This window comes from Petaurus breviceps, unplaced genomic scaffold (genome assembly GCF_028583685.1).
Source record: "Petaurus breviceps papuanus isolate PSGF00001 unplaced genomic scaffold, PetGlider_PUasm1.0 189, whole genome shotgun sequence".
NCBI classification, from domain to species: Eukaryota; Metazoa; Chordata; class Mammalia; order Diprotodontia; family Petauridae; genus Petaurus; species Petaurus breviceps.
The window spans coordinates 29,797,054-29,821,083 of record NW_027185809.1 but is presented as its reverse complement, the minus strand read 5'-3'; the positions used below and the strand labels follow the sequence as shown (position 1 = coordinate 29,821,083).

Genomic DNA, 24,030 nt, shown 5'->3' with positions numbered 1-24,030 from the left:
GGGGAGGGCTTATTTTAGAGGAATCTTACACAGTAAGGGGAGGGCTTATTTTCGGGATAGGTCTTATTATTGGGGAAACACGGTAGTAGTATTGCTGGGTCAACATAGTTTTAAAGCCCTTTGGGCAGAGTTCCAAATTGCTCTTCAAAATAGTTGGATCAGTTCACAACTCCATCAACAATGTTTTAGTGTCCCAGTTTTCCTACACACCCTCCAAGATCTGTCATTTTCCTTTTTTGTCATATTAGCTAATCTGACAGATATGAGATAGTACCTCAGAGTTGCTTTAGTTTGCACTCTCCTCTCTAATCAATAGCAATTAGAGAATTTTTTTCATAACTATAGATAGCTTTGATTTCTTCTTCTGAAAATTGCCTGTTCATATCCTTTGACCATTTATTAGTTGGGGAGTAACTTGTATTCTTGGCCTTTTTTTTTTTTGGAGGGCAACTGGGGTTAAGTGACTTGCCCAAGGTCACATGGCTAGTTTTTGTGTTGTGTCTAAGGCTGGATTTGAACTCAGGTCCTCCTGAATCCAGGGCCAGTGCTCTATTCACTGCACCATCTAGGCGCCCCTTAGTAACTTGTATTCTTATAAATTTGACTGTTCTCTGTGTATTTGAGAAATGAGAAATTTATCAGAGAAACTTGCTATAAAATTTTTTCAGTTATGATTACTGTGTATTTCCCTCCATTCTATTTCCCCCCATTTATTCTTCTCTCTCTGTCCCTCCTTAAAAGTATCTGACTTCTGACCACTGCCTCTCCAATTGTTTCTTCCTGGATGATTGTAATAGTCTCTCCTTAATCTGGGAATTCTGGAAACTGGCTATAATATTCCTAGTTTTCTTTTTGGGATCTTTTTCAGGATCAGTGTGATCAGTGGATTCTTTCAACCTCTATTTTGCCCTCTGGTTCTAAAACATCAGGGCAATTTCCCTTGAGAATTTCTTGAAGGATGATTTTTAGGTTCTTTTTTTGATCATGGCTTCCAGGTAGTCCAATAATTTTTAAATTATCTCTCCTGGATCTATTTTCCAGGTCAGTGGTTTTACCAATGAGATATTTCACATTGCCTTCTATTTTTTTCATTTGTTTGGATCTGTTTAACTGCATCTTGATTTCTCATAAAGTCACTAGCTTCCATTTGCTCCAGTCTAATTCTGAAAGAATGATTCTCTTCAGTGAGCTTTTGAGATTCTTTTTCCATCAGACAGATTTGGCTTTTTAAGGCATTCTTCTCCTCGTTGCCTTTTTTGAGCCTCTTTTACCATTTGAGTTAGTCTATTTTTTAAGGTGTTATTTTCTTCAGTCTGGTTGTTGACTCTCATTTCATAACTTTCTTGCATCATTCTCTTCCCAATTTTTCCTCCACTTCTCTTATTTGGTTTTCAAAATCCTTCTTAAGCCCCTCTATGGCCTGAAACCAGTTTGTATTTTTCTTGGAAGCTTTTGGTGTTGGAGTTCTGACTTCACTGTCTTCCTCCTATTCCATGCTTTGATCCTTTTTGTCCCCAAAATAGGAGTGTAAAGTTGGGTTGCTCTGTTTGCCTTGCTTCCTTTGCCTGCTCATGTTGCCACTCAATTACTTGACTTTTAGGCTTTTTGCCACAGTAGGACTCTGCCACAAGACTGGGGAGCTTTGTTCCAAATGCTGGGGTTTTCTCAGCTGCCGAAGGTGCCCTCTCTGAAGCCTCCTCTCACAAGCTGGTCACACACCGCAGGACCTCCACCCTAGACTGCAATCCAGATCCAAGCAGGTTAGAGCAAGAGTGCTTAGCCCTCAGACTGGTTGCTCGGTCCCCCTACAATCTGCAGGCCAGGAGCTGAAGCTGCCACGTGGCAGTGGCTGCACGGCCGTGGCGCCTCAGCAGCCTCTCACCCCAGGGGCAAAGGTTGACCTCACTTCCAAACTACCAGATCCCAAAGTCCACACTGCACTGACCTCTCACTTTGTCCTTAGCATCTATGGGTTGATAATTTTGGAAACCGCCACAGCTACTGGTGATCTGAAGTCGCTCCAGCCACCAGCTGGTCAGGCTGCCCTAGGGCTAAGTCCTCCAGTTCAAGCGGGGCTGGGGTCAGCTCCCAGAGCACTGTGCTAGCCAATTCCTGCTGGCCTGCTGGACTGTCCTCACCAAGAAGTTAGCTTCTCTGTGTCACTCTGTAGGTTCTGTAGCTCCAAAGTTTGTTCAGAGTCACGTTTTATATGAATTGAAGGAGGTGGGAGCCAGAGCCCCATGGAAGTCTGTTTCTATCTACCATCTTGACTCTGCCCCTCCCAGTAATTGCTTTTAAAAAGAATTTCTATCATATCCTAGTTCTTGATTATCTAAGACTCATAGCATTTAATAACAGTGAAAACTAACATTTTACAGGAGCAAGAGAAGAAATGGCAATAAAACCCAGGGACAATGTAGTATAGTAGAAACTGCACTAGATTTTGAGGCAGAGGCAACACTGGGTTAATTTCTAATTCTGCTACTTATTACCTCTGTGACCTTGGCTGACAGACAGAGTCATCTCAAGCAGAGGTGTCAAATACACACATATCCTGCAATACTCCTGAAGGACTGAACCACATTATAAGGCAATTGGGAAACATTTAACAAAATAAATAAAGACATAATAGGATCTATTATATTAACATTAATATATTAATAATACCTGCCATGTGTGCCTGGCAAGTCACCTCTCTTGGCAGCCCAGGCAACACTCTATGGCTATAAATTACAGCTAAAGAGAGCTTTAATAACACTAAGTATGTTACATATATTGTCTCACTAGGTCCTGACAACCAGATGCCTTTATTATCCCCATTTTACAGATGAAGAAAGTAAAATTGAGAGAGGTTAAGTGACTTGTCCAGGATCAGAAAACAAATAAGGATCCGAGGCAAGATCTGGACTCAGTCAGTGCTCTATTCACTATGCCACCTACCTGTCTCTAAAAATTACTTAACAGTTGCTGATGTGCATTAGTAATAGAAATTCCCTGGCCAGAAGTTCCCTAAAGCCAGTGAAATCATAGGTCCAGGGGAGGCTAGGTAGCACAGCGAGTAAGAGCACCGGCCCCAGAGCTGGGATGACCTGGGATCGAATCTGGGCTCAGACATTTAGCACCCACCCAGAAACACCTGGCCGTGTAACCTTGAGCAAGTTACTTAACCCCAATTGCTTAGAGGCGGCCAGGTGGCGCAATGAGTAAGAGCACCAGCCCGAGTCGGGATGACCTGGGATCGAATCTGGGCTCTGATACTTAGCACCACACCCAGAAATAACTGGCTGTGTAACCTTGAGCAAGTTACTTAACACCAATTGCTTAAAAAAAAAAAAATCATAGGTCCATACTGCCTCCCACCCCACCCTGGTGTCCACTCCAAACAATCTGAAGTCACAACTTTTCAGGGCCTCAATTTCCTCATCTATAAAATAAAGGGGTTGGACTATCTGACCTCTCAGGCTCCCCTTCTAGCTCTAAACCCTGTGGCCGAATAACTATTTGTTCTATATCATGCAGTAGCTTCAGCTATTACCCCGAGCAATCTTCATTCCTATTCAGTGATGGTAACTGCTTCTGTAAGAGTAAAGTGCAAGTTTAGGATTGCTGGGCCCCAGATCTCCAAGGTCAGTCTTAGGAGGTCCTGCCTCCCAGGTTCACCCTGACCAGGCTTGTGTGAGGCAAAAGTTGGGCTTTTGAAAGAGCCTTCAGGAAGTTCACAAAGTCTAGCAGCAAATCCTCTTCTTCATTTCTTCGCTTTACAATATCAAACCCCAAGCTTCTTGTTATTCCAAGGATTGAGGAGAAAACAGTACTGGCATTACCTTTCCAGGAGCTACACATGGCTTTACAATAAGGCTATCTCACTTCAAATACTTTGCAACTCAATGTGAGCTAAATTGATTCCTCCAAATGTTAGCTGATCATCTACTACATTCAGTTATGATCTAATAGTTAATGACTCTTTCTCTTATCTGTATTAAATACAGTGCTGGGTCTGGAGTCAGGAAGACCTGAGTTCAAATTTGACCTCAGACATTTACCAGCTGTGTGACCATGGGTAAGTCACTTCACCTCTGTTTGCCTCAGTTTTTTCATCTGTAAAACGGGGCTAATAATAGCACTTACTTCCCAGGGTTGTTATGAGGATCAAATGAGATAATATTTGTAAAATGCACTTAGTACAATGCCTGGTACATGATACCAAATAAATGTAAGCTACTGGGGCAGCTGGGATAGAGTGCCTGGTCTAAAGATTAAAGGACCTGAGTTCAAATCCAACCTCAGACATTTATTAGCTGTATAATCTTTCACAAGCTACTTAACTCTAATTGCTTCAGTTTCCTCATCTGTAAAAGGAGCTAGTGAAAGAAATGGGGTCAGGAAAAGTCCAATATGACTAATGACTAAACACCAACAAATGTAAGCTATTACTACTATTATTATTAGGTTCCTAGACAGAAAAGCAGATTGTACAGCAAATGAATGCTTTACAAGTTCTTCTTTAAAGAGATGGACAAAGAATTAAATGAAAGAAGTAGTCCCAAATACCAAAAAAGGCCTAAAGTCACGTGCTTAAAGAGTGTTAAGAAAGGTAACTTACCAATCCATTCAAGTTCTTTATGTTATTCCTTCCCAGTGACAAGATCCGCAAGTTTTCTACAATAGAGAGAAAATGATTTTATGTTTATTAAATTTAAAAAATGTTCATTAATTATATCATTATAGTGCCTGGCACATAAGAGGCACTTAATACACATGCTTATTAATATTAAAAAACCCACTTATTAGGTGCAAGGCAATACAAAGATTAAAAAAACTCTCTACCTTCAAAGAGCTAATCTTGATGGAAGTTAGAAATCCTAAGAAGCAGAGATAAGGTGTAAAGGTATGGCGAAGGCAGGAAAAATGCCCCATTCAGAGACAGCAAGTTCCTTAGTTTGACTAGATGTATAATAAATAAGGGGAATAGATTTGAACTTTATAATGGATTATTCTATTTATAATGTACATTGTTATAAATGTGATAACAGAAATTTATATAGCACTCTGTAGTTTGCAAAATTTATATAGTATTGTTAGATAACAATCTCATTTGATAGTACAAATATACTCAGCACATATACAATGAATGTTTGGAAAGATTCTTATACTATGAATAAAGGACTCAATCTGGGTCCTAGTGTGCAAGTGAGGAGAAGAGGGGTAGAGAGGGGAGGGAAGGAGTGTGTCAGAAGTATAATTACCAAAAAAAAGAATACCAAATGACAAATAAATAAAAGTATTATGGTTTCTGTGATCAAATACAAGGCAAATATGTTGGCAACCCCAGGTAGACTTCAATCAATCACTATTTATTGAGTTCCTATTGTATGCCTGCACTTTTGGCTTGCCTGGGACCAAATGGGATTCTTACCAAATAATTGCCCATGGCACGTTTCCTTTCTCATTCCACACATGAGCTGGAATCCATGAGCTTCCTAACTCCTTCAAGGAAAGGAGTATTTGTACTTAAATGATTCAGAAGTGGTAGGGATAGATATTGGTGTTCCTGAGACCATAGCAAGACTAACAGAATCATGATTGATGTGGGGCAACTAGAGTTTGTTCCAGAGTATGGGTAGGTAACTGTAATTTGGGGAGCACCCTTTCTTCCTACCAATAGTCCCCCTCAAGCATTGCCATGGATCCCAAAATGATGCAGCATCACCACCCTAACCTACTACAGGTCATTACTTTGGAGGGTCCCATAACAGTGGTATACCTCTTCTGGGGCCCAATTTCCCCACTCAGCTGCCTCCTCCTCTGGAGGGGAAGGGGAACTGATGTACATTGTACAGTGGAGGGACAGGCTGGATTCTCTGGTAGATTATCTATCTTTCCCCCAGCATAAATACTATCTATCCTCCTAGTGCCCAAATGCCAAAACACCTTCTTATGTCCCAGGTAAGCTACCGACTATGTGAACCCTCTATGTTCCCTCCTCTGGCAGCAGATCCATGGCATCCTAAGACCTGCTTTCATGAGGGATCATTCTAATGTTTCTGGTGCCCTGCCTTGGGGCCTTATGTTCTAAAGTCTCTCACCTTTTCATTTGAAGGACCCCTGGTCACTAAGTCCCCCTGTAGCTCTGGTTTAAAATGTTCATTTAGAAACCATGTGCATTTAGAAACCATGTGCATTTAGAAATGTAAAATGATTAACTAAACCTGAGATTTCTCACAAACTTACAATTGCATCTGTCCCAGGTGTTGCGGTCACTAGGTACAGTTCTCTCCATAAACTGTCCTTCTCAAGAATTTATTTCCCAACTCTACAGCTTAGTTCTCCCCATCTTGGAGACTCAGGGAATCTGCTTTAAGTTAAACAAGAGTTTGCAAAAAAAAAAAACAACCCAAGGGAGTTTGTTGTAATAGAAAAAACACTGAACTTGGAAAAGGGAGCTCACATTTTAGTTCCAAACTTTGCCATTGGTTAGCTATGTGATTTGGGGCAAATCACTTTCCCACTCTAGGTCTTGGCTTTCCCAATTACAAAATTAAAGGACTGGGTCATGTAACCTCTAAAGTCCCTACAGGCATGACTGACTTTCAACTGCTTCCTCATAAGGATGTTCAATTATTGGTTGTAGAAAGCAATCAAGTAACAGCTGAAGGGAGGCTGCCACTGACTCTACGAAGCCTTTCATAGCATGAAGACATACACAATAAAAAATAAAATAACTTCATTTTGTCTTTTAAAAAATCTATACTTTTAATTATGTTGAAAAAGGATTATAAGCAAATCACTGAACATCTTCTCTCCTCAGCTATAAGCATCATTACTTTGAATTAAAGCTTATGTAATTTTCCATATTCTTATTATCAAAATTTAGTTTAAATATGGTTGCTCCTTGGAACCTTATAATCAATTCTCAGTGTGTGTATGCTCTGATTATGAGAATTAGTGAGTTATTCTATGTAAAAAACTTTGACTTTTTAAGTCCTATATAAATATGAGGTATTATAAAAATATAAGTTAAATCATTATTATTTATAGGAATCAAAGGTTCCTATAATCCTATAGAAGTTTCTCCATAAAGATAGATGTGCTATATTAGAAAAATAAAATTAGAGTTTTAATTAATATTAATATATAAGCTTATCAAGAATGAAAGTTTTGATAAATTATATTTGAAAAAATATATGAGAAAATAGTGACGAAAAGCTAAAAATATCCTTCAGTATTTACTGTTAAGGAATAAACCATTTCATAGAGGCATTAATACCAAAGAATTATTAAATGTTTTAATATAAGGCATTGCAAATTTTTCCAATACTTTATGATGCCATGTAAAGTGGCTACTCTTAGAGACAATGAACTAACTTATCACAGCAGTTCTCAAATGAAACCAAATCACTGTATCTTTGGATTCCACTATTTTGGGGGGGAAAAAACATAAGCTGCAGAAAAGGATTTTTTTTTTTTTGCTTTTTGGAGGGCAATTGGAGTTAAGTGACTTGCCCAAGGTCACATGGCTAGTTCTTGTGTTAAGTGTCTAAGGTCAGATTTGAACTGAGGTTCTCCTGACTCCGGGGCCGATGCTCTATTCACTGCGCCACCTAGCCACCCCCAACAAGCATTATTTTTTTTAGAACTCAGCACTACAAAGAATTTTTTTGTTTACATTATAGTGTGAATTCCTTGATTTAGAACATAGTGTTAATGGGACCAAGGTTGCAGGCTCAGTTCTTTCTTCAAGGGGCTAGTTAGAGACTATCGCTCTGTTCCAATAATCTCATAGTATGCTGACCTAGCCCCAACATACTGCCTTGCAAATGTACAGAAAGGAGTTGGAAAAGTGCATGTGGATGATCGATCATTCATCAAAAACTATCCCAAGTAAATTGATGCCAAACAATCTTTAAACTTAAAAACAAAAAATCATGTGCATTGAGAGGACTGAACTACATGATTCTGAAGACCCCTTTCAGTTCTACATTCTGGTATTTTAGGATAAAAAGTATGCTGTCTTTTGTACCATAATGAAGCAACTTTACAATTAATTATGATGTCCATTTTCATAGGATCATAGAATCAGGAAAGGACTTTAGAGACCATCTAGTCCAAATCTTGACCTCATTTTACAGGTAAGAGACCCGAGGGCCAGAAGTTATGTGATTTCCTCAAGGCATAGCAATGAAATGTCTCAAATGCTTACTAAGTCTTCAAAAAACAAGAGAATATCCCACCATTTCAATTATATGCTCTAATAATTAGTAATTACTCCTCAAAATCAAGTAAACACTATAGTACATCTGAACTTCTCAGATTTCCCTATGCTCCAACACTATCTGGTTCATCTGAATGTAGGAAACATACAAAATCCCTGTATTTCTGACATGTCAAATTTAAGACTGTTTAATAGTTATTTCTACAGTTCTCTTATGATATTGAGATCTGAGGTATGTGGGTTTTTATATGACAATTATTTGTAGATAACTATTGTCAAATTGTCATCAAACTTTGGAAAGCTTATTTCAAACAGCTAGAAAACTCAAACAACTGATAGATTACTTACTTAAACCATTCAGATTGGCAATTTTTTCAATGCAGTTTGTAGACAGCGAAAGCTTCCTTAGAGAGAATAAAAACTTAAATTAATTGGAACATCAAAAATGTCATAGCAAAAATTCCTTAATACTCATTACTATAAGAATGCCATGATTCTTTTAGTGTTTGGCTATAACTTAAATCAAAGTCTCATATCCAAATCCCTTAAAACCTTCATAATGAGAATAATAATAACCATTCACATGTATATTGTTGTTGTTCAATCATTCGATCATGTCCAACTCTAATTAGCCCCGAGGACAATGTCTGTAGGGTTTTCTTGGCAAAAATATTAGAGCTGCCTGCCACTTCCTTCTCCAGTGCATCCTCATTTTACAGATGAGGAATTGATGCAAATAGGGGTTAAATGACTTGCCCAGGGTCACAAGGCTAATAAGTATCTGAGGCCATATTTGAACTCAGATCTTTCTGATTCCAGGACCAGTGCCCTATCCACTGCATCATCTAGCTGCCCTCACATTTATATGTACTACATTAAAGTTTAGAAACTAAGTCTAAAGTCAGTGTTTAAGGATAATTCTTGACTTTTTTGCTGCCTTGAAGTAATTTTAAAATGATTCTTAAAAAATATAAATTCTTGGTAATTTCATGTTTTCTAGTTACCTAAAGAACTCTCAGTCACCTGGAGAAGTAGACAGCTCAATGTGCTATGAATATGGCTGGTAACTAATTTTCTTAAGGTCTGGGAAGGGATGGCTTACTCAAAGTATCTGTTGGCACATGAATGAAGCCCGACAGATAACTGACAATTCCTTTCCAAGTCCATTTCCAAGGATTCTGATCCTGAGTGAAAAAGCCCTAAAGATTTTTGTCTTGGAGATGGCTCCTCTGATGGGATGTGCACCATTAAGAAAAGAGAACGTCTGAGTACCACAATTAACAACACTGAAGAGGGCTGCTTCATAGCACAGTGTTCTCCAAATACATCATAATAACAACAATAATTCACAATAAGTAGTGCTTTGTGGTTACAAACTTAAAATACTACAATTACCTCACTGTATCTTCACAATTCTGTGAAACAAATGGGTCCTAGTTTCCCATCTGCAAGCTGAGGGGTTCTACTAGATGATTTATAGTTGAGAGGTAAATAGTGTAGTGGAAAGGGTCCTGAAATGGAAGCCAGGAGATCTAGGTTCTAATTTTGGCTCCTCCATTTACTTCCCTAGGCACCTGGGGTTACTTTACCTGGAACATCCCTCCATTCCTGCGGTCTTCTCACCCTAGAACATCCCTCCACCATGCTGACCACCTTTTCCCATGGGTGAGTTCCTTCCAGGGGCCTCCATTTTGGGGTAGGGCCCAGGTGGTCAATCCTTATTCTTCACCTGACTCTGCTTCTGACTTCCCAACTTTGATACCATGCTTCCTCTGAGGGTACCTTTTCCTCAACTCCTTCTTGTGTGTTATCTTCCCCATTAGAGTGTAAGCTTCCCAAGGGGAGTGACTGCCTTTCTGCTTGTGTCTGTAGCCCTGGTTCTTAGCAAAGGATGCATCCATAGAAACTCCTTCATAAATGCCAGCTGCCCAGTGGCCTTACCAGTGTGACCATGTTCAGGGCACTCCATCTTTCTGCTAAGTATCCTCAAATGACAACCCCTGCACCCCTGCTTTATCAGACTGTGGTAAAGAAAGTCGCTGTAAAACTCAAAGCCCTCAGAACTGGAACTCAGATCTCATGAATCTTAGGCCAACATTCTTACCATGATACTACAGCTGCCTCAATGAAGAACATTCATGCTTCATAGGAGCAGAGATATGGCATGGAAGGGATGACTTAGACATCAAGTTGAACCTCCACATTTTATAAATGAGGAAACTAAGTCCCAGAAACATTAAGTGACTTGCGCTGGGTCACACAACTAGCAAGTGTCTGTGGTGGAATTCAAACCCACGTCTTTCTAACTCTAAGTTGAGCATTAGATGGTGCTGCCTCCACCTTATCGTGTACTCGTTCTCTGTTAATGTGGCTAGATGCAGGATGTACCCAAAATCTCAGTGCAGCTTTAAGACAGTAAAACTTAATACTGCACTATGACTTTTAGGACACCTTGAATCTAGGATGGCATCAATGCATAAAATGGGTCCAAATGGGCCACCCTCATTTAGCCATTTTACTCCCTCATAAATCAGCTCTTTCTCACTTCTTAGGATCTACAATAGAAACTTGCTATCTTTTCTTGTACATAATCTCATAAAAACCTCCTCTTTGTGCAGACTCAAAAAAATGCTTAAAGAACTTCAGAAATAAAAAATATGGTTACTGTTGTACAAGTCATTTAGCCACATTTTACAAATGAGCAATCTGAGCCCTGGAAGTTAAGTCATTTGCCCAAAGTCACAGAGCCAGTAGAGGAGCTAGAGCTAGAATTCAGGCCTTTGTTCCTTGCCCTAACCCATGCTAACATGCTGATTCACAGTATTTAGGGAAGAGAACAGAATTTAAAGCTGGATGGAACCTTAGAGCTGATATAGCCCAATGACCTCATATTACAGTTGAAAAAAAGGCTCTTGTGAATAATTAAACATGAATGTGGATCAGAATTAGTCAGGAAAACACGGTATAGTGGTTAGAAAGCCATCTCTGGAGTCCAGGAGACACAGGCTCAAGTCCCTCTGACTACTACTGGCTGTGTGCCTCTGATACCTCTCTAAAATTATAAATTCCAGAACAAAGACTGACCTGCAGTGGTAGAGGTATTTACCTTAATGGGAACTCCCTCTATCAATGAAATCACAGGTCTAGTCCTTCCCACCAAAACTGGTCAGAAATGATTCTTTACATTTAATTTTCTAGAATTAGGTTAGTCTTCCTTCTACCCCAAAGCAATTCTCATTACACTAATTTTATACAAATGTTATGTAACAGAGTCAGGAAGAGTATTATATAATAAGATACCATACAGTGCTGATCTCCAAGCTCTATGTGAAAGTCATTGTAGGTTAAAATGTTGGGTTACAGTTATATATGTCACAGTTATAAATAGAAAGGAATTGAAATGATGATAAAATTGATACATAATACATTCTAATTTATTTTAATGTAGCACAAAAGAAGAGCTATGAAGATGGAGCTTTTAGCAAGTTAAGTAGAGTTTAAGGCTCATAACTGTGTCTGGGAAAGAGATGTAGTGTACAGATTTTGTAGTAGTGAGGAAGCACTTTTATTGGTCCCTCCATATTCTCCATGCTGGTGATAATCAGATACAATGAAGAAAATGTACCTTTGGATATCACTCCATTAATGACCCTAGAAACTCCTAAATCAGTAGTAGTTTCTGCATATGTTTTACTCTATCTGAGGATAAATTATGTACAGAAACATACATAAGGTGCAGGAAAAAACAAACATCTTTCTTACAGTGTTGTTTAAAAAAAGACAGAAAAGGAAATAAACAATTCTAAAAGAATTGGCAAGACAAAATAATTGATTTTCTTTCCAGAACTTACTCGCAGTTAGCAAGCATGGACAAGGACGCATCCATCTTCTCTACAGGGGGAATCTGGGCATAAAGTTTCACCTCTTTGGCTTCTGCTGGCTTCTGACCTGATTTTTCTTCCTGTGATGAAAAAAGAAAGGAAGAAGAATATTGGAAGTGCTTATGTAAAATAGGGTAATAATTTCTAAGGATCCCTCCATTTTTACTAAAAAGAATTAAGAAAGCCTAATACCAATTATTATGCTTTCCCAATGAATGTTTTCTTTAAATACTGATCTTAGGCACCTCTGTGACATGACCAAATCAGATGATTCATTGGTACACCCCTACCAAATGGAGAAGAAGAATAAAAACATTTCATGTCTATGATAGTCAAAGCTTCTACATTCCATCTATTTTTAAACACTTTCCTAGGAGGATGTTCTGGTCCTCCTAAAAGCTTCCCTTACATTCAGGATTCCAGACTTCTAATATCAGCTGTTTTCTTTGGCATCTCTTCTTCCTTTTTTTCTACATTCAGTTCAATCTCAAGTAGGAATAAAAAAATATAAGCAGTAGAAGCCTCATCTCTACCACTGGGCTAGAGCAGCAGCTTGAGAAACAACATGGTACATGCTAGATTTGGAGTCAGAAGTCATAGGTTAAAATCCTACTGGTCGCTTTGGGCAAGTCATTTAAACCTTTCTGGTGCTCACTTGATTGTAACAAGGGACTGGACTAGATGCCCTCAAAGACTTCTTTCAGCTCTGCATTTATGATCCTAGTTTCTTCTTATGATGGACTGCCCAGACATACCAAGTGCTTTATTTTTAATATTTGATACACTTTGCTTTGTTTAATCCTCAACACCTCTGTGAATTAAATTTTGAGCTGAGTCTAAGAGTCAGAGATTAAGTGATTTATCCAAGTAGTAGAGCTGGGATTTAAACTTAGATTTTCTTCCTTCTAATTAGGTTTCCTGACCAGTCCCAGGGCAAAATGTGGTCAGACCTGTTTTGGGAAGGAGGGGATAGGGGAAGGGAGAGGCTTCCTCACTAGGCTTCCTTAATAGACAAGTCCTACTCCCTGGGGCTTCTGTGTTAGACAAACCAACTCCCAAAACCTGGCAGTCAGGACAGTGGGAGCCTGTGCCCAACACAAATCACTGACCTTGAGTTTCCTAGTTTAATTGCCTGCCTTCATCAGTAGTCTTCACTTTTACACTGCTTGGAATCAGTGGCTGACACTCCCATCCTTCCTGTTCTTTCCAGATTCATGATACTGACCCACTCGCCAACCTTAGCAGTTCAGCCCCTCATCTCCATCTCTATCTCTGTCCCCCTCATCCCTACCTAATACCCAACACCTAGCCCATTCTATATCTGCTGGCCCCTTCTGATGTGTCCTTCGGTCTGTCTGCTCCATAATTAACCACACTAAGCCTCTTTTCTCATTCTTTCCATCTTCTGGCACTCACTGAGATATGGTTCCCTCCTAATGACACTGCTTTCCTTGCCATCCTTTGCAGATCCAGTTGTACTTTCACTCATACTCAGCTCACTGATGATGGGGGTGGGGTCAGAATACATCATCTTCTAACAGCTACTTCTAGACTCTCCCTGTCCCACCATCACCAGTAATGTCTTCCCCTCTGGGGCTCATTTATCCCAACTTTACTACCCAATCTAGATTCTGATAATGATTACTGACCAATATCCCAGAGCATTATCCTTCCTTTCTTAATGAGTTCAGTGCCTGGCTCAGTCTTTTTTTCCCACCCCAAATCCCTCTCATTCTAGGAGACTTCAAAATACAAGCTGATGTTCATTTAAATACACTAACTGACCACTTCCCCAATCTGCACAGTTTCTTTACCCTTCTCCTCAACTCCGTCTTGTCTCCACACAGGGATGATCATACCCTTTATCTTGCCAATGCCCACTAGTGTTCTGCTTCCAGCTTGCTGATCTAAACTTGGAACAGTGTCCCTGGTGGAGACCCTTTCACAGTGTGCACAGGCTGTCTTTCTGTATAGTCCTAAGTCTAAATGAAGGCGTTCGCTGTTGTTTCTCTGAATATCTTGAGCATTACTAGACCTGGTGTCTTTTTAATATCTTTGATGGAGTATACATGTAAGACCTGGGTTCCTCTACAACTTTTAACACTGACATTTTAGCTAGAAGACTTCCTCTACCTTCTCAAAGGTGAAATTATCATCAAAGCATGTCAAGAATTTATCTGGCTCTGTATTTTCAGTAGAAAGAGATCTCCAGTAGATGTCTAGATAATTGAAGTCTTCTATCTTGCCTCTGTGTCAGTTTTTGTGATCCAAAGCAAGAAAGTCAGTATGGTATAGTGAAGATAACTGACTTGAGGCAAGAAAGTCTGGTGGTTCAAGTCCATCTCCAACACATGTGGACTATTTGATCCTTTGAAAGACATTTAAATCTTAGTCAGTCAGGTACCTAAGAGGGGGTATAGATTTTCTACACTGCAAAAAGAGTTGCAGATTTCTTTAGTAGAAGTTTCCTCTCCAAGAGCTGAAAAGAGAATCATTGGTCTGAAGCAAAAAATAAAGAATTTATGGTAGGTCTGTAAGATACTCCCACAATGCTATTACTTATATTCTTCTTATTCTCATTCAAATGTCCACTACCATTCTTTCCACCTCAAGTTCATGAACTTCCAAAAAGTCCACAGACCTGTATCTTTTTTCTTTTCAAACCAGACCAATAATTTCCTTTGGCACAGAAAGCTCTTAGTGAAGAATTTTCTCTACAAATGCAGACATTCTCTGAAAATTACAGTCTTAGAGAGTTTCCTGTGGTCACACAGCCAGTATGTGTCAATTCTGTATTTTCTTTTAAATACCTTACTAGTTCCCCCTTTATTAAAACTGTTTTCTTTGGAAAAATAGAATGTACCTTTTCAGTGTTGGATTACAGTTATGATTTTTTTTCCCTGTCATTTGTTTACTTCTTTGTATTAAAATACCAAGGTTCCTTTGCTTAATGTTCATTCTCTACATTTCTTGATTATTATTCAATCTGATGCTATTTTTAAGTTTTTGCTGGAATAGGGGCATGGGAGCTGGGTTTCCCACAACTGTTCAGGCAGCCATCTTGGCCAGAAGTCCAATTTAAATAACAAAGTATTCAAAGTGCCTTCCTTTACCAAAACCTCAGGGAGTAGATACTTGGAAATATTATAACTTATATACTGGTATTATAACTAATCAGAACCTTTTAATGCAGAATTTTCCCTGAATAGCAACCAAACAGAACTGAATAAAAAGTAACTAAATAAATTAGTAAAACTAGTAAAGAGCTGTAGAAAGTAAACAAGAATTGAAATACTGTGTTATTACATTTAATTCAGTATAATCTGTCTTCCCCAAGACCTACAATTCAGGAAAAACAATGAATACAAGGCTATAAGAGTTGGTGTGAAGATAGAATTGATAAGAATTGGTAACTGAATGGATAAAAGGGTGAAGGAAAGGAAAGCATCTTGGTGACTGGATAGTGCTACCCTTATCAGAAATAAAGAAGTTAGGAAATAAAGAAGTGGCTTATGGGGTAGAAATAATTAATTCTGTTTTGGACATGTTGAGTTTGAGATGCTGATGGGTTATCTTGATTGATACATATGTCCAGCAGGCATTTGGTAGTGTGGGACTGGAGGTTGATAGACAGATAAGGGCTGGATAAAGAGATCTGTAAGTCACCTATTTAGAGATGACAACTGAACCTATGTTAGTTAATGAATTCACTAAGAGGGAGTCTATGGTGAGAAATGATGGCCTAGGAAAAAGCTCTAAGGTATATCCAAATACCAGGGTTAGAAAATGGATAATGATCCAGGGAAAAAAGCTAAGAATCGGGGCGGCCAGGTAGCACTTACTCGCGTAAGAGCACTGGCTCCAGTGTCGGGATGACCTGGGGATCGAATCCGGGCTCAGACACTTAGCACCCACCCAGAAACACCTGGCCTTGTAACCTTGAGCAAGTTACTTAACCCCGATTGCTTTAAAAAAAAAAAAAAAGCTAAGAATCAAGTAATGTCACAAAAATACAAAAAGGAGAAAGTATACAGGAGGACATAGTTATCCTTAGTGTGAAAAGCTGCAGAAAGGTCAAGAAAGATAAAGACCAAGGAAAGTTCAAGGGATTTGACAGATCACTGGTAGACTTGGTGAGAGTAATTTCATTTGAGAGGAAGGATTATAAACCAGATATTAAGAGCTGAGATGTGAATGAGGGGTGGGGAGTGTGAAAAAATAGAGACAATGAGTACTGATAGCTTTTTCTAGAAATTCATTGATTATTGAATGGATGCTTATTGAATGAAGATTATTGATTAGATATAATTGGGATAGTCAAATAATTATATTCTTAAAAGTTAATTTATGGTTCCAAATTTCTAGTAGTCAAAAATATGCTTTATATAATTTTTAAAAGACTCATATACTTACCCATCTGGCTAGGGCTTCTTTAATTGTTGTTGCTTTTGCCTAAAAAAAAACAAATTTAAAGTAAGGTGCCTTTATTGGTATCTTCTTTGTTTTTACCTAATTTATGATATAATTTTTAAAATTAATTAAAATCAATCTTTTATCCCATTAAAATATTAACTTTTTTAGTATTATACATTGAAAGTAAGGTATTTGCATTTTCTTTTTCCTAGTTTTTTTTTTTTGCTTGGTATTTGCATTTTCTATAGAAAAATCAGGGGTGCTTAGCTTAAAGTTGTTGCAAAAAAATAATAATTGTGATTTCAGGGCTACCATCATACACAAAAATTCTACTCCTATATAGTTTCCAAAGAAGAATAAACTGCTGAATACCATGTTTAAGAAACATCTTACATATGGCAGTGCAGGTATAGATTTACATTAGTCTGGTTTTTATTTAAATTTATTTTAAGAACAAACCCCTAAAATGAAAGGTTAGCTATTTACATTACTTAACCTTAAAAAAATGGTGGCTAGCCACTGATTTTAAAAAATGAGATGTTTTTAAATGGTTGCTTTTCAGTTGTTTCAGTTATTTCTGACTCTTTGTGATCTTATTTAGGGTTTTCTTGGCAAAGATACTGGAGTGGTTTACCATTTCCTTTTCCAGTTAATTTCAACAGATAAGAAACTGAGGCAAACAAGGTTAAGTGACTTACCCAGAGTCACACAGCTAGTAAGCTTCTGAAGCCAAATTTGAACTCAAAAGGATGAGATTTCCTGGCTGCAGGCCCAGCACTCTATTTAGTGTGCCACCTAGCTGCCCCAGTTTTTAAATAGACCAGCTCTAAAATTTTACACTCCCTCCATTCTCTGTATCCTGAAGGTGAACATTGAGAAAATGAAGCCAGACAAAAAAATATTTTAAATTTTAAAACATTAGATATATTACACAATATGGGTATTTAATAAATGTTTTGAATCATTTATTTGATTATGTGGGCAATCTGCCTATCAAAAATGCTAAATGAACTATTTTTCCTATGTAGCACCCATATACACATAATTTTAAAGCAATATTTTAAATCATTCTTTTCAATTAAGTGACTATTATATATGACCTGGACTTCCCCAAAGTCAACAGGAGATAATTATACAATTTATATTACTCCAAAGGATCCTAAATCAGCACTAACCTAAACTTTTATCATAGTGTCAGTATATACGAAGAGCTAATTTTATGTAATAACATTATAGCATAGAATCTGAGTTATAAGGGTCCAGAGAAGTCATCTAATCAACACATATCTTAACAGAAATTCCCTCTGATATACCCAACAAGTAGTTATCAACTTTACACCTGAAGACCTTCAACCTACTTTTAGACAGCTCTGTTAGAAATTTTTTTTGTTTACTCCTAGCTGAAATCTGCCTCTCTGAAACTTTCATTTATTATTCCTAGTGCAGCTCTCTTGGGTCAAGCAGAGTAAGTCGAATCCATTTTCTACATGACAATTCTTAAAATATTTGAAGGCAGCTACCATGTCTTCCCCAAGTCTACTTTTTAACCCAGGCTAAGTATCCCTAAGTCCCTCACCGTCCTGGTGGCCCCTTCAGGATATAGCTTATCACATGTACTTCCTAAAATGTGGTACACAATACTCCAGTTGTTGTGAGACCAGGGCAGAGTACAATGGGACGATCATCTTCCCTGGTCCAAACACTATTTCTCTCTTTAAAGCAGCCTCAGAGTGAACTAGTTTTCACACTGTTGACTAATACTGAGTGTGTGATACACTTGGATTTTTACACCTTTTCCACACAAATTGTTGCTAGGTATACCTCCCTTATCCTCTACTTGTAAAGTTGATTTTGAACCCAAGTACAGGGCTTTACGTTATTCCCATTCTATTGCATCTCATTGGCTCCTATCTTATTATTGTTAAGTGTGCCATCTATGCCTCCATCCAAGGCACTGATAAAAATGTTAACCACCAAAGGGCCAATGGCAGACCCCACCTGCTAAAACCTCCCTCTAAGCAGTGAGCTTTATACATTATAGGCACTTAATGAATGTCTCCTATACCAGCACCTTTGTTTAGCTCCTTGCTAAATCTCAGAACCGTATGCTTTTGTGTCAATAAAACTCCCATTGGCTAAAGAGGTCTAAGTTGAATTCTTTCAAATCTGACCCACCTCTCCCAACTCTGACCTCAATATTTCTAATTGAATTGATCTGTAGTTTGTGGGGGCCCAAATTTTTCTGTTATTTCACTGGTGTAGGAAATGCCTCCACTGGTGCAGCAACTCATCCATGGTTTACTATCTTCGAGAGTTTCCTTGCTCGAAGAAAGGTTAAATAATTTGCCTGTGGTCATCCAGCCAGGATGTAAAAGTAGACAGTCTTGAACCCAGGTCAGTCTGACTCTAAAGCTGACTCTCCTCCAGTCAAAATCCTACATCCTGACTCTTATTAATGAGAATGATAAGTTACATTTATATATCAAAGCACTTTATATAGCATCTCATTTGGATCTCACAACACTCCTGTGAGGCAAACAGTACAGGTGGTATTCTCATTTTACAAATGAAGAAACAAGCTAAGGCTCAGAAAAGCAAGATTTACTAACTCCAGGAACAGCATACTGTCAACCACACCCTGTTCCCTCTCATATTAGTAATCAACAATGACTGTTCTTTGGTCTGGTCAACCATTTTTGAATTTGCCCCAGGCATTCCTTTAGATTGCTCCGGGGGTAAAGTCTTTCCTCTGACACAAATGAGTTGTTACCACAATGTCTTCAATTCCTAAGATTTCACCACAGAAATATCTACCAAGTAACCTAAATAAAATGATAGTGTCTGCCTCAAAAGAATAAAGAAAAACCTTCCTAGACTAGACTTCAATTCAATATTTATTAAAGGCCTACTTTGTATTTAGTCTAGCTTATGGTTTTGTAGGAAAATAGGGCACATAGCTAAAAAACCATAAGCACCATGATTCATCATAGGGTACAAAACAAGGCACCATTTACTTTGTATTTATTCTGTATATATTGTGTGTATATACATATGTGTATACATATGTGTATATATATGTGTATATATACATATGTGTATATACATATATATATATATATATATTATGTCCCCTGATAGAATGTAAGCTGCTTCAGGACAGGGACTGTCTTTGTATCCCAAGGGCCTAATAAGCATAGTATCTAGCACATAGTATGTGAAATCATCTATAAAATGAGGAAGAGTGACTAGGTGGTATCTAAAGTTCCTTTCAACTCTAAAATCACATGTTGCTTGAGAGGTGGAGTAGGAAGTTAGAGAGGATAGGGGAATTTGAAATTAACTTGAAGCTATTGTTGGTGCAAATTTGATATAGGAGTCCCAAAAGTCATGTCACTATTACTAAGATAAACACTTTTAGTTTAATTCAATCAGTATTGTGTACAAATGTTAAGTAACTTTTATGTTTGTACTTAAGTAGATGCAAGTTTTGTCTTCCAAGTGAAAACTCTTTGCAGTAATAATTTGATACTTAAAAATAAAATCAAAACTTTATTTGGGTAAGTTTATCTCAACACTGATGTTGTTTTTAAGTTTTGAACAAAGTTTCTTTAATTTTCTTATTTTTCCCATATAAAGTTACTTCATCAAACAATTCATAATTTTGCAGTGCATCCTCCTAATACCTTACACATTAGGGGCTCAATCAACATTTGTTGAATGAATTGTTAAACTCTGTTTCATTTTTAAGTCAAAATATGTATCATTCTAACTGTAAATGAGATGAACATGGAATTGCTACCTTCAAAAAGGATAGAAAAGAATTTTTCATTGTTTTAATATCATGTCACTGTCCCCCAAAAACTGACCAGAGAAATATCTACCAAATAAAAGACTGAAAATATTCCTCAGCTTCTGTGAATCAAGTTTTACCTACACCTTAAAGAGAAAAACTCACAAAGAATACAACAAGAGAAAGCTGTACAGCATTATTGGTACTTTCCCCACAAACCCATAATTCATGTATTTTATCACCTCCAATCAGGGGATTGCACTGATGGAATGGGATTGGATTTGGCATTTCATTGATATAGGGTATCTGGATGTGCTGGTTGTTATTTAGTCATGTATGACTCTTCGTGACATGGGGTTTTCTTGGGAAAGATACAGGAGTGGTTTACCATTTCCTTCTCCAGCTCATTTTACAGATGAGGAAACTGAGACAAACCCGGGTGATGTAACTTGGACATGGGTCACATGGTTAATAAGTGTCTGAGGTCAAATTTGAACTCAAGCCCTCCAGACTTCAGGGCACTCTATCCACTGGGCCACCTAGCTGCTTGGGTGTGAAATCAGTTCCAACTTTTTAGAAAGAGTCAAATGTCATATTTTCAGTGGCAGGCATGTATTGGAGCCAGATTGAATTGCTCTCAGAGATTATTTTAAAATTTTTACTGCGTCGTGTATTTATACCTTGGAAATCCACAAACTACAATTTGGGGCTTGTTTATTGTTTTGTAGATTGTCTAGACTGAAAAGTGTTGGAGAAAATATTGATACAGTTATAATTTTTTATAGGGGAGGAGAAGCTGGTTGTTAAACATTTACCAGCACACCTGAAACTCCCTCTACCAATGTAGGTTAACATTTATTTCCTCTGCAACTTACAGTCTTAGAAAATTGTCTGGAGGCAATCAAAGTTAGATTTGCCCAGGGTCACACAAGGCCTTTGAATCCAGGCCTTGGAGATCCAGCCAGTACTCTACCTGCAAAGCCAAGGTGCTTCTCAGCTATTCATTTTCTGGTTTTACTTGCTGTAAAACCAGTAGCTGGTTGTCTTCTACAGTTCTGCTTCCTGGGAACCTCTAGGGGGTTTCAGACTATCTAAAATTTTATTGGATTCTCTGTTCAGTAAACAGAGAAGTAGTATGAAGTCACTGATTCCTCTCTCAGTCTGTCTACTAGTTCAAAAGGCATACTTGAACCTGTTCATTAACCATGACTCACACCTGAGGAACTACTTAAGGCCAGATTTTTTTTTTTTTTGGCTGAATTTTAGAACTCAACTCCAGAATCTTTTTAGTTCTTAGGTCTGACCACATAAGGAAGAGGAAGGATCATTTACGGAAAGTAGAGCAGTCATCACTCTTTTTGCTGTGGGCTACCCTCCCATTCCTACCCAAACACCCCTTTACCCCCTTGGCACAACTGCTGTCTGTTCGAGCACTGGAATTCCAAGAAGATAACTAGCCATGTCTACTCTTCATAAATAACTGTCCTGAAGGATGATCACTCTGTCCTACATTTTCTCTTTGGCCAGAAGAGTCTGGAAGCAAGACTCCCAACCAATCAACACCTAGTCCCTTTGGAGAAACGGGTTTGAGTTTTCACGGCAGTAAGTAAACGGGACAATGGCTCGCTGGAGCTCGGTATTTACCTTTAGACAGTCACTTGCCAGTTACTAGGCAAATCAGAGTTTAGCAAAGCTGCAGAGATGCAGGCGGCTAGCAGAGTCGGGTTTGCAGCATTGCCGCCCACGGATGATCCGCACCGCTCCTCAGAGATAGCGAGTGTACAGTCCCTGTTGCTCCAGTCACAGCCCGAGCACGCCCCGTCCCTCGGGCTCCCACGGCCCCCAGCCCAAGCCGCAGCCATCCGCCCCAGGCCCCTCTCCCCCGCAGACCCTCCTCCTCCCTTTCGTCCGGGACTCCTTCCTGGAAGAAAGTGTCCTGCCACGCTCCTCCCCACTGCTTCTCCGCCCCCGCCCTCAGGCCCCCCCAACTCAAGGTTAGCCTCCCCGAAGCCTAGAGGTTACTCACCATCTCGCTCCGTTGCTACAGTCACGGCAGCGGTTGCTAGGACCCAGCTTGGGCCTGAGCGCATGCGCACTGCCAGGAGGTACAAACAAGCGCGCGCGCGCGCGTGCCGCAGCACCACCTTAGTCTCGGTCGCGCGCGTACGTCGAGAGGCATTGTGGGATGACTAATAGGGTCGGCAGAATCCTTCCGCTCCGGACTGCAAGGGGGAGGAGGAGGGAGGAGGGGGGAAGGAGGAGGGGGGAGGGAGGAAGGAAGGAAGGGGGGGGAGGAAGGAGGAGGGGGGGGGGGGGGGGGGGGGGGGGCGGGGTGTGGGGTGGGGGTGTGTGAGAGAGGGTGTTGGTGCGCGGTGGGGAGGGAGAGGGGGGAGGAGTGAGGGGGGAAGGAGGGGGGGGGGGGAGGGAGGGTCTCTCTGGTTGTGGAGGCCGAGCTGGCCGCAGCCAAGACCAGTGAGTGGTTTCTGGGCTAGGCTGAGAGCGGCATAATTTTCTTTCTCTGTTTCTGCCCGGGGTTGCTACACGGCATTAGCAGATGGAGAAGAATGCTGCTGCTGCTGCTGCTCCTTGAGGCATTTGCTCCTCATAAGAGACTGAAAATTCATTTAGCCAAGTTCATCCAAAAGAATACCTCCCCCCCAAAACAAAAGTATTTGTCAAGAAATATAAAAATATGCAGAGGCAGAGAGTGTGCGTGCGCGCGCACAAAGGGGGGGGGAGGGGCCAGGGACAGAATACATACACAATAAATATATACAAAGTATACAACCCGCATCAGGCAATGACATTTTCCAGTTTGTCGCTGCAGTGCCTTGGCTAATTCAGCTCACATCATACTGGGCTAGGGGGCCTAGTGAGCTGGAGTACAAGATGGGCCCAGGTCAGGTTATTCTGATTTCGGGGAGTCCACAAACTTGATGAGGGGAAAATCACATCATTATGTTCACTAAACTTTGGTTTCTATATATTTTATGTATTTAAAAACATCATTCTGAAAAGGGGTCCACAGGCATGACCAGAGGGACAAAGGGGTCCAGGACACAAGGGTCCCCAAGGGCAACCCTTTGACTGAATCCAAACTTCACAGAACAAATCTCCTTAATAAAAGGATTTGTTCTGTGAAATTTGGACTCAGTCAGGAGGCTGCACCCAAGGACCTAGAAGACCACATATGGCTTCGAGGCCACCAGTTCCCCACCTCTAGAAAAAGCCCTGAACTAGAGATTGGGAAAACGATTTTTGTTAACAGTGTCACCTGAGTTGAACCTTCAGAGAGGATAGGTGTTGTAAGAGGGAGAGCTGAGGAAGGACAGCATTTGAAGCATGGTGGGACAGTTTGTGCAAACAAAGGGTGGCTGGAGATGGAACAGAGTTGGGGAACAGTAAAAGCAGATCAGTATGAGCAGAATGCGAAGCGCATGAAGGAGTAATAGAAAGGTGGACCACAGTGATATTCTGGAAGATTTTAAATGCCAAACTGAGGAATTTGGGATTATATGCCGGAGTTAAGAGGCAGCTGATGATGCTTCTTGAGCAAAAAGAGTGACATGATCATTAATATGGAGGCTATGTGGAGAACGGATTGGGGAAAAAGGACTTTAGGAGGAGAAAGGAATAGAATAAACATTTATATAGAACCTATTATGTGTCAGCCACTGTTTACACATAGCATCCCATTTGTTCCTTATAACACTTATATGTCAGGTTGGTACTAT

General features: G+C 39.5%; 1 protein-coding gene across 6 annotated transcripts in view; it reads right to left on the bottom strand.

Moving 5' to 3' along the window:
- DNAL1 (dynein axonemal light chain 1) overlaps positions 1–22,451 on the bottom strand; it is a 65,454-nt gene extending 43,003 nt beyond the window's left edge. For 2 of the 6 annotated variants that reach the window (XM_069092140.1, XM_069092141.1), the window contains exons 1-5: positions 22,323–22,446; positions 16,507–16,545; positions 12,064–12,173; positions 8,561–8,616; positions 4,604–4,659 (exon numbers count right to left, since the gene is read on the bottom strand). In XM_069092140.1, coding sequence (XP_068948241.1) covers positions 4,604–4,659; positions 8,561–8,616; positions 12,064–12,173; positions 16,507–16,545; positions 22,323–22,325 — 264 coding nt within the window. In that variant the 5' untranslated portion in view covers positions 22,326–22,446. Of the gene's footprint in view, positions 1–4,603; positions 4,660–8,560; positions 8,617–12,063; positions 12,174–16,506; positions 16,546–21,940; positions 22,181–22,322 lie in introns of those variants that run through there. The other 4 variants (XM_069092139.1, XM_069092144.1, XM_069092143.1 and 1 more) reach the window with 4 other exon arrangements.
- Between the last annotated feature and the right edge of the window lie 1,579 nt (positions 22,452–24,030).